We start from the raw sequence: 11775 nt of genomic DNA, 5'->3' as shown, positions 1-11775 counted from the left end.
CTTAAGATTGTTTTTTGTCCTGCCTGTTTACATACGTAAGTTATTCCAGTGGGCTGGCTGCTTTAATTTTATTAATATTTCTTATTTGAATTCATACAAAAATTCCAACGATTCTAGTTTCCGTTTCATTTCAGCTATTTATTTGCAAGGATAAGAAAGCAGAACAGGGCGAAATACTGCATAGCAATAACTGCACTCTGACCATTGATGAAAATTAATGGATGTGGAATTCAGGCGATACACAAAATTCCATTTGGTTAAAGTTTTGTTTCGATTGGAATATTTTCAGTGGAAATTTTGTTTGTCCAAATGATTTGAACTGATATTAAACTATTTCATTAAATTCCAGCTAACTAGAATTTAATGAACATTAATATTTGGAACCTATATTAAAGCTTGTTGATTCATTTCAGTTTTGATTTCAGTTATGGCATTATAGTGGCAAAATTTAGCGAAACAAATTATAGATAAGTGTAGTGTTACTTAAGCCAATAAGAAGAGAAATAATCAGGGTCACTCATAAAGTGGTCTGTTTCTTAATCTAATTTTTCTATAGTAATCTTATTTATTATTATCAATTGATTCTAAAGACACTTTTGCAATAGAATTTTAGTAGCGATTCTAAATTCGAAATTACATTAAATTGTATCAAGCCATGGAAGAATTTTTTATTATAATTTCTCATTATTTTTCCATCAAAAGGATTCACTTATAGATAAAATCAAAAATGTTATTATTTAATATTGCAAATTCGTAAGAAACATAGCCAACTCCCCCCCCCTTCTCATGTTAGTCTTGAATCTAGGACTGTTTTGACAACTTAATTGACCGCAATGCATCGTACTCGCCATATATAATCGACTGACCAACAACATCTCTTTATTATACTCTGGTACTTACAATACAGGTTGAAATCCTTTTCAGAGTTCAATTTTTGATTAATATTTTGTTGCTTTCGCGAGAAGTTAGTGGTGTCCGAGATACATTTATATTATTTAAAAATCTGTGGATTAGTCAGAAGTCATGATTTGTTTCATTGTATTTCATCTTATGTACTCTTTACATATAATTTTTAAACCCCATTAAGCCACATCTTCTTTTATTTATTTATTTTCTTTATAATTTCTTTTCATTAGCAAAATGATTTGAAATGTAATAACATATATTAATTTATTTATTGACTTACTTCCCGATTTTGCTATAATTGGACTGCGTAATGGCAAAATTGACATTTGATATGCACAGTGCATATGAGAAAAATATCAGTTATGATAATGAATGTTTAGTTGTACAAACAGTATTATTACAACTCATTTTTGCATAATTTGAATACAATAACATTTCAAGAGGTAATATAAAAAGGAGTAGTCTAATTCGAATGTCATGATAAATAACTGTTTTCTGATCACAAAACAGGTGTTTGAGAAATGACAGAAAAACAAAAACAAAAAAACGAAGACTAGATATAGATACATCGATGTACTATGCACATCTTTAGAAAAGTAAAACCTAATAAAAACGACATCTTTCAAACAACAGAAGACTAATTTGAACATAAATCGCTGATAGTGATTAAATCTTGTAAGCGCTTCCGCAACGCATTTAAGAAAAACAGGTCATTTGCGCTCTTCGATTGGAATAGACCGAAATGTTCAATTCTCAACGTGACAAATCTTTATATGGGCTATTTTTATTTATTTTTCCCCTTCAATTGAAAGTTAGCTGATCTCATACGAGATTAGCAAGGTTTTTTCTTTCGGAAACTCGGGTTTTATCCTGCACACAGGTAGATCAACCAAGCAACACACGCAGTTTACCAAAAAATTACTGTTGGCGGTAGTGGCCGTTAGATAGCGTTGTGCGTTGATAGTTGTATCATTGTGTAGTTGGAGGATTTTGTGGGAGAGATGGTGAGTTGTGTGTGGGGGAACAGTGTGCCTTCCCATGACGAGTCCTCGGAGATGTCACGTAATGATAATGATGATATTTCACTAATGCAAGAGAGAAACTGAAATAATTCTTAGTGGCGCTTTTTTATTATTATTGTTATTTATTATTATTATTTTACTAATTTTATTTCAAAACGAACGTTATAGACTTCTTTCCCCGAGATGATTGCATGTCTGTAATGTTGCATTACAAAGAAAAAAAATCAATAAAAAGGTAAATAGCACGTAAAATGTTAACTGTTTTATTATTTTTTTAAAAATTTTAGTTGACCTTTAAATTTTTTAATTTTTATACTTCGTTTTTAAGTTTAGTTAAATTTATGAAATATTTGCATCTGAGTTCATTTAACTTAAAAATGTATAACAAAATATGTATGGTACATTGAAATTACCGATTTCTACCTACTTTCATTGAAAAGTGCTTATAATCACACAAAGAAGAAAAGAATCGCAGTTTCATATATATGTTTTTTAATCCATGTAAAATTCCAATTTTTATGGTACTCACTTTGAAAGTACACTTTCGTTTTGACATTTTCTTCAGAAGTTTAGTTTAAAACCGATGTACAATTTATTTAAACGTCAACGGCGTGCATTTATGCCATGCAAAAATTCCAAAAATACAAATTAGTTAAATAATATTATAATGATGCTCGGTAGATGGCAGCACGAAATGGCTACTTTTGCACTCAGTGGTGATGGTGAAATGTACAGTATACGCTATATACCATATACAGTATTTCAGCATATAAGACGATGTTTTAAATAAACCATGTCATCTCTTTATCTCTCGGTATCAGTCATTTAAAATAATTTATATATATATATATATATATAAAATAAAATGTCAATGCAACTTTAATGGCAAATTCTGTTTTTTGTTATTTGTTTTTTCCCCCAAGGAAACACATATTTTTATATATATACAGCAATTTATTTAGAATGTTGGTTGATTTTACTTAAAGGTATTCATTTTTTATTGAATGTTTTCACAAATAATTTTTAAAATTAATTTTGACATAATTTTGACACTGTTTTATACTCTGAATATGTTTATTACATTTGTTTTCCGACATGATGATTCTTAATTTGATATCCTGTGATCCGTTATGTAAACTTCACAAGAACAGACGTCACCCGTCACCCTCAAGGCAGTGGTACCAGCTGTTCTTCCTAGAAAGTGAATTATCATCCCCTGTCGCTGGAAACTGAACTGTAGACGATTTCTCTCGTACCTTGATATGCTTTATTTTATTGTATATCATTGCATAATTTCATGTTATTACTTGTAATCAAGCAATAAAATACAATAAAACATTGCATACTTTCAATATAGTAATAACTATATCATTATGATTACTGGTTTTTTTATATAAAACAAAATCTACGTATTTATTATTATTATCCCTTCTCATCTTCCTTTTCCCTCTTTTACTTTGCGGTGTCGAGGGTTAGTTAATCATCGGACCTGAAACCGTTCACAGGATAAGGTGGTCAGCCCTGTGCCCCGGTGTATCCCATGTCCGCAGTGGTGTTGAGTTCTCAAGACCGGTTTACTTGCTTTGCGGGATGAAAAACCCAAGGATAAACTGGGAAAAAACCCTGCTGTCCACGCCCAAAACCGGCTAACTTGGCTATGGCTGAGAAAGATCCTTCAGCTCCTCACGTCACCGACGGGAATCTAATGTAGGACACTCCTTCCCTAGGCATATGGTTGCGAAGATCACAGCCACTAGGCTAACCGCGCGGTCATTATTATTATTATTATTATTATTATTATTTAAAAAAAAATAAGTATTTTCAGAGTTGTTCGTATTTTAATGGCGTGTTATATAAAGAAAAATGAATGCAAATTAAACACGAAAGGGAGAAAAAAAATCACCCAGTGTTCCGGGAAGCACCCTCCCAAGTACTGACCGGGCCTAAGGCTGCTTAACTTCGGTGATCGGACGAGAACCGGTATATATATATTTGAAAAAAAAAAAAAAATTTTTTTTTAATGAACAACTTTATTATCAACTTTTGCAATTATTTACATCATAATGAATTATATATACAATATATACAATTGTTATACCATTATTTCAATCGAAGTTTCATGTTATATTATATCATCATATTATAATGTAGTTGTTACATTACTGTTCTCTTAAAATGCCTTGACTTCCTTTACTTATAAACAGGGAATCTCATAACTGGTAGTTATGAGATTCCCTGTTACGTACACATTACTTTCTATTACATCAATTAAGGTATATTTCAGCTTTGTTAGCTTTTTTTTCTCTCTCTCTCAGTTGGGTTTAACACTTTTTTTATTTAAGGAATATACAGTAAATTATATTTACATACCATATATATAGATATATATCATACTTATTATATATTTAGCAAATTATATATTCTACAAGATAAATCATATATACATCTGTACAGCGAAATAACATTCATATGTAATCATCTACAGAATTTCTTCTTATATTACAAGTGGCAGTTATAATCACATACAAAACTTTCACGTATGTTACATAAAATTCGGCGTCTTGTAATTTTCCTGATAGTTTTTTTTTTTTTTTTTTTTTTTTTTTCCCAGTTAAACTTGTAGCACTGAGTTCACTGTTTGCATTGAAGTAGGAGAGCACTCTTTTTTCCTTCGGTAGGAGATCTGTTCCAAGTGACTCAAGCGCTGCTTCCTCTGATGGAGGTGGAGAGCTAGTATCCTTCCGATTTTACTTCCGATTTGCCCCATGTCCACTAGGAGTGATGAAGGTGTCGTTCTGTTGTTGATTGGAGGGTTCGTCTGATGTAAGGTTGGAGGTTAAGTGTGCCCATCCTTCTGTAGTCATTCTTCTAGACCGGACTGAATTGGTTATCTCCTCCTGGATATAGTGATGTAATTTCGATATGGTTCAGGGACTGTCTTCTCTTCCATACACTTGGTCGCACCTGTGAGCCCAAATTGCGTACATCTTAGGATTAGAACAGTTGTTTGCACCCTGGTTATATGTTTTCCTTTTAGCCAGAATAATATTTCTTCATTGATTAATTTGATTTCGGGAAGCCATCTTTTAACGGCTTTTCAAGTTACTTCTACTTCCTTGCAATATAACATTAGGTGATATAGTGTTTCCGGTTCCTGGAAAAACTGACATGTTGCATGCCCTTCAAGGGTTATACCTTTAGCCACTATCCACACCTTGGTTGGTAGGCAGGCATGGTGCACTTTAAAGAAGAAGGTTTTATACCTTGGATGTATTGGGAGCTTGAAGACATTGTTTAATACCGGACTGAGTGTGATTTGTCCTCTTCTTAATTCTCTATGTTGTGGTATGGGAATGGTTGTTCTGCTTAGTTTGTAGTATGTTGCTTTTGTTTTTTGACTTATTAAGGTGTCAGTGTGATGCGCTCTGTCACAAATACGTATCCCTCCGCCATCTCTATAAACATTCTGGGAACTCTTCCGTGAATCTCTGGCATTGTGCTGATTATTCTGTGTGGAAGGCATTTCTGTAGGAATGCTATTGCATATCCGTGGTATGACTTAGTGTTTGCTGTTTCTGCAGTCTTCGCTCTGTTGATAACTGTTTTTAAGTGGATATTAAGTAGACCTAGACCTCCAGCTTTTAATTCGTGAAAGAGCGTTGTTCTCCTCATCGATTCGTACCGAGAGCCCCAGATGTTGGTGGGGCACAGCCTGTGGATCTTGTCTACCCATTGCCCATGGTACGGGATGTTGTTCACTTTGTACCAGATGCGAGAGGATAAATATATGTTGCATATTCGCGCATCTTGGGCGCATGGTATTTATTTTCCACGCAACAGCTGCGTGTAGTTCTTTTCACTGTTCTTCATGCGTTTCTGGGCCGCCTATTTTAACTCCCAGAACCGGTAAGTATTCCTGAGTTCTTATGTCTTGAGTATCAGGGTTATTTTCCTATTTTCCTATTAGCATGCAATGAGATTTATTCAGGTTTACTTTCAGGTCAGAAGCTCTCGCAAAGGCGTCTAGTAATTTCATTGACTCTTCTATGGATGTTTGCGTCTCTAGGGTTAATGTGATGTCGTCAGCATATGCCAATATTTTTGCTTGGCTCTCCCCGTGAATGTTTGTTCCTTTGATTTCTTTGTTGGAGTTGATCGCTCTGATGACTGGTTCTAGTGCAAGGACGAAGAGGGCCATAGAGAGGGGGGTCTCCTTGTCTCGCTGAGCATTTCATTTTAAAAGATGCGGATAGTTTCCTGTTCACGATTACTTGACTTTCTGCATTCTCGTAGAAAGTTTGCAGCCATTTCCTAAATTTTGGGCCAAATCCCATTTCCACTACAACCTTGAATATATACACGTGGCTTATGGTGTCAAACTCCTTTTCTATATCCAAGCTTAGTAGGACACAAGGTTTGTCGGTCAGATTGTAGTACTCATATACTTATCTTAAATGAGTAATTGTGTCTGCTATGTTTCTGCCCTTAATTGCACAAGTCTGTGCGGGAGATATTAATTTCTGTAGGTACTTCTGTATTCTATTGGACAGGATTTTTGAGATGATCTTGTAATCGGTGTTTAAAAGGGTTATCCCTCTCCATTGCTTTATGTCTTTTAATTTCTCTGTGTCTGAAGTTTTCGGGATAAGTGTGATGTACCCTGTGCTGAATCTGTCTGGCTTTATTTGTGTTGCGTATATTTCTTCCGTCATTCTCATAAATAAATGCTCGAATTTTTGAAAGTAGTGCTTGTAAAATTCGTTTGTAAGACCGTCTTCTCCTGGAGATTTCTTGTCTGGTAAATGTCTTACTGTTTGCCTGAATTCTGCTGCTGTTATCGGGACGTCAATTTCTTCCGCCTCCTGCTGGATTATCTTAGGTATGAAGGGGAGGAATTTGTTTCTGTCACGTTCCTCGCTTTGTTTTTCTGAAAACAGTGTTGCGAAGTATTCGTGAATAGCATGCAGTAGTTCCGCATCTTCTTGAATAATTTTTCCATCGTAGTGTAAACATTCTATTCTCTTTTTTTCGAAAATCCAATCTGTGGATATTTTGCCCTCATCATTTTCTATGGTTCTTAACCGGGAGCGGAGCCATGCTCCTTCTATTTCCTGAAGTTGTTGCGTTTTAATTTTTTCTCTAATTAGATTTATTTCATGTTTAACTTCTGGTCTGGTCCAATCCATGTAGTACAGGCTGGATAGTTTCGTTAGATCTGTCTCTCTTTCTTGGTTTTGCTGGTGTTTTCTTTTAGTGCTAATTTTTATAGCTGCGTTTTAAATTTTTCTTTCGAAGGTTTCCCAGGCTGTGATTGGATTGACTATTTTTTCTACGTCTGATATTATATTTTGTACTTCTTTGATGAATTCTTCATCTTTCGTTAAGTTTTGATTAAATTTATACAGTGGGAAATTTCTGTTGACGAATTTTGTTCTTTTTTCCTTGTGAGCGGGGGGGGGGGGTTGAAATTCTGCTATTACCATGTAGTGATCGCTGAAAGTTACAATGATATGTTCAACACTGCTCGCAGTGAAGCCTCTGTATTGGGACAGGATTTACCTGTCCCAATACAGTTCCCAGGAGCGAAATGAGTGAACTCCTTTTTTCTTGGATGCAGGAATCTGAAGGCATCTGTTAGCCCACAATCTACAGAGGTCTTCATGTGTCCTTTCTGTGGCGCTTGTGACCCTTTCTCCTGATCAATGAAGGGCTGTTCCACGAAGTTCATGTCACCTGCAATTACTGCTATGTTCTTCTGTTGCAGATTTTCTTTGATTATCTGCCAAAATGTTGTTTTTTCTTCACGTTTTGTTGGACCGTACACATTCATTAAGGTTATTATTTGATTGTCGACATGTATATCAACTTCTAGGGTTCTGTGCCTGACATAGACTTCGTAGGACAGCAGTTGCATGTGTGGTGCCTTTTTGATAAGGATAGCTACTTCACCGCTAGAACTACTGCTGGCAGGTTCATTGATTAGGATGTAGTGATGGGCTAGTCTTTTTTCTAGTTGTGTTACTGGCTCTGGCGCGTGAATTCTTGTTTCCTGCAGCATTACGATGTCTGGCAATTTTTGTGAATTTCATTGATCAGCATGTTTGGGCATTCTTTGGTATTTATCCCGTTACAATTTAGGCTCATTAACTTCATTTTGGTTCGGATTTGTTCTGTTACAATTATTCGGGTTGTTTTATGTTTTGCTTCTGGCTCTGGTAGTATTTGGCGTGGCTTTAATTTTTGTTCTTCGCTGTGTTTTAGGAGCTACGTTTTGTGTTACTGGCGATTTGCTACTCGTTTCCCCTTGGGATTTCGGATTAGGGGTTATTTGACTCATTTGAGGTTTTCTGCTTGTCACCTGTGCAGTTCTTTCTACTAATCCCTTCCCTCGTTAATGGCTCAGGGCAACTTTCTAGAATTTCATTTTCTCTTCCCCCCCCACTTATTGTTTGATATAGACATTTCTGGAACAGTGGTTTTGTTGCCTTTTTATAACGTGAAGTTTTTTTTTTTTTTCTGTCTGTTGATGATTTGTTGCTTCCGTTGTTATTCTTCCTATTTTCTTCTTTACCTTTGTTATGCCCATCTATGTCTTGCAGATCCTCTTCTCCGCCTTCCATGTCTGGGGACTCTTCGTTTTGCCTCAATATGGAAGCGTACGTGCTACCCTTGCATTGATCTACTGCATGACCTATGCGGTTGCACTTTTCACATTTCGGCTCATTGCGATGTCTGCATAGATGTCTCCGATTTTTTTCAGCGGAAGCAGGATGGCGGCCTTCCTGGGACGACGACTATTCCCATAACCTTTTTTCACTTGTATAATATATGGGATGTCGTCAATTTTTGCACCTTCGTTGAGTTCTATAACTAATTTTTTTTTTTGTTGCTTTGGACATGAGACCAATCATCATTCTTAATTGTTGATATGTTTTCCAGAAGAGAACCGGTATATTCAACGTAGTTTCATTTGTATAATCAACATGCTATGTACATTCGGAACTATATACAAATATTTACAATCTATGTACAATATTTGCGTAGCATAGTTGTTGTTGTTGTTTACATATTATTCTAATATGTTGACAATATCAGTTTGCAAGTACATTTTTTCTACTTTTTTTACACATAATATTTTAGATATATCCATTTTCATATTTGTTACTAACCAATTACATTAGTTCTATATTTCTATTTTTTTTTATTATTTTTTTTATTCGCATGTTATTTTTACTCTTTACATCACTCATTTCTATTCCCACAGCTATACAGCTGGTGGGTTACATATTTACATCTGCATTCGAATATTATTATTATTATTATTATTATTATTATTATTATTATTATTACGGGCAACTCCAAGGAGTCGACGGACTCATCGAGGGAGGCCCTAACATCATGTCAAGAACAACTATTCTACATTCACACAGTATCTATCATACCTCGCCTTGAACTCATGCACGGTCATTGCACCCACAACAGACTCAGGCAGCTTATTCCACTCATTCACCACTCTCCAAGTAAAAAACCTAGCTCTAACACCCCTGGTAACCATATTCTTGCCCAGCTTCCATGTATGGCCCCTAGTCCTCCCACCACCAGTCCTGTTATCAAAAATATCTTCTGGATTAATCTTATAGAAACCCTTCAGTAATTTGAATGTCTCAATCATATCACCCCTTTTCCGCCTAGCGACCAATTTCTGCAACCCACAAATCTTCAACTTGTTCTCATAAGGTTCATTCCACAGACCTGCTATCATCTTTGTCACTCGTCTCTGGATCCTCTCCACCTCCTCCCTCATCAAGAAGAAACCCTGGCGACCATATCTGGACACAGTCTAAAAAAAAAAAAATCAGCTAATGCCTTTTTATTCCCGTATACAGGGAGTAGGCGAGGCTATTTAGCCCTATCTAACTTTTGGAGACTGAGTGGGCAGTTCAATCCCCACTGGTACCAATCAGAGATAGATGGCCCAAGGCTATCACTAATTAAGCGTACACAGCGAAGAGCGACGGCTCAAATGTGCCACCATCTCGTGGTCCCTAACCCTAACACAATATATTTAATGTCTGAAATAATGTGGGTTCTACGGTCGATTTTCTTGAGTTTACAGGACGAAAAACCCGCTTGCCCGTGCCAGAGATCGACTAACTCGGGAACCGGTCGAAAAAAGGCTTAGAAAAATTTCCTCTAGTCGCCGACTAGACTCGAAACCACGTCTTCTTTCATGCGGCCAAGCGCCGTGGTGTGCAAACGTTACATCCACTGAGTTGGGGTCTTATCAAGGCTTGATACAGAGGAACAATAACTTGTTTGTCTCTGCTTGTTAAAGTATTTTTCAGAAGCCAAGTGAAAGCCAAGAAGTGATTTCATGAGCTGATTCAGCCACTTTTGCAATGTGCCCCCCCCCCTAAACTTCAATTCCCTATCCACAAACACCCCCAAATCCCTGGCCTCATCAATCTCCTGGACTACGGTTCCACCAATGTGATATACTGCTGCTAATCTTTTCACCCCAAAATGCATAACCTTACACTTTGGCACATTAAATTGACATCCATTTTCCCTAGCCCAGTCCTCCAAACTATCCAAATCATCCTGCACAATTTTGACATCCTGTGCACTCACAATTGCTCTACCCAACTTTGCATTATCAGCAAACAAGTGAACACTTCCTCTCAGATCCTTTTCTATATCATTGATGAACAAATTGAAAAGTAGTTGTCCAAGAACAGAACCCTGCAGCACACCACTAGTCACAAGCCGTCTTTTGGACTCCACTCCTGAATAAAGCACTCTCTGGTATCTCTCCATCAACCACCCTCCTATCCATCTCACCAACCCTATATCCATCCCCATCTGCTCCAGTTTACTGATTAGAGTTCCATGTGGTATCCTGTCAAAGGCCTTGGCAAGGTCCAGTAGAATCACTGTAAACCCATTACCCTTATCCAGTTCAGCCGTCACTGTGTTATAAAACGTGAGCAAGTTACTGAGGCATGATCTACCCTTCACAAAACCATGTTGTCCCCCATACAATATCCCATTTTCATCTATCCAATCCTGTATTCTTTTCTTGACTAATTTCTCCAAGACCTTGACAACGATGCCTGATATGCTAATCGGTCGGTAATTTACAATAGCAGTCTTGGAACCTCCTTTATGCAATGGAACTATTTCCCCCTCCTTCCACCCCCTCAGGACTAACCCAGACCCCAGACTCAAATTAAACAAAATGGTCAAGGGAACTGACAATTCTTTAGCCGCTTCACGTACGACACGAGCTGGTATACCATCCAATCCCACAGATGTATTGACATTGAGGTTATGCAGTAGACTACTCACCTCCACTTCATTCACCACAATTCCCGTATAATCTATTGGTTCATTCATTTCTGCAATGTCACCACCTGGATGATATATTCTTGCAAAGTGCTCGCTCAGTAACTCAACTATATCAACTGACTCTGTTACCTCCCTACCATCGGCATTCTTTAAAATCATTCTGCCATATACATTTTTTCTTTTACTTGCAACATACCGAAAAAACTGTTTAGGATTCTCTTTAGCCTGCATGGCCAATGTTCTTTCGTAATCCTTTTTTTGCTTTTCTTACCACACTCGTTACCTTTCTGGCCGGCGCTTTATACCGTTCATGTCCCTGTCAGTCACCTTTCTCCTTAAATTCCTTCCATAGTTTCTTTTTTGCAGCTCAAGCTTAATGGTGTTATTCATCCATTGAACCCCTACTTAATTTATTATTCGGACTCTAGGTATACAGTCAGCCATTGCTTCATGCAAACACTTCTTAACCGCCTCCTATGCACTATCAACTTCTAGCCCT

The 11775-nt window shown here is 36.8% G+C and overlaps 1 protein-coding gene across 1 annotated transcript; it reads right to left on the bottom strand.

Annotated features, from left to right (window-relative positions):
* Positions 1-7428: 7428 nt before the first annotated feature.
* LOC150092823 (uncharacterized) lies at positions 7429-7986 on the bottom strand. The gene has a single exon (XM_090414291.1). The coding sequence runs from the start codon at positions 7984-7986 to the stop codon at positions 7429-7431; it is 558 nt and encodes a 185-aa protein (XP_090270417.1).
* Positions 7987-11775: the final 3789 nt, after the last annotated feature.

The sequence above is a fragment of the Typopeltis vanoorti genome, chromosome 25 (genome assembly GCF_054136105.1).
Source record: "Typopeltis vanoorti isolate ZY-2024b chromosome 25, IOZ_Tvanoo_1.0, whole genome shotgun sequence".
NCBI classification, from domain to species: Eukaryota; Metazoa; Arthropoda; class Arachnida; order Uropygi; family Thelyphonidae; genus Typopeltis; species Typopeltis vanoorti.
Note: the sequence above shows the minus strand (reverse complement) of the source record. Positions and strands in the feature narration are given on the sequence as shown.

Excerpts from the sequence above, each read along its gene's own strand:
- LOC150092823 (XM_090414291.1), bottom strand. The coding sequence starts at position 7,986 with ATGCTGCAGGAAACAAGAATTCACGCGCCAGAGCCAGTAACACAACTA.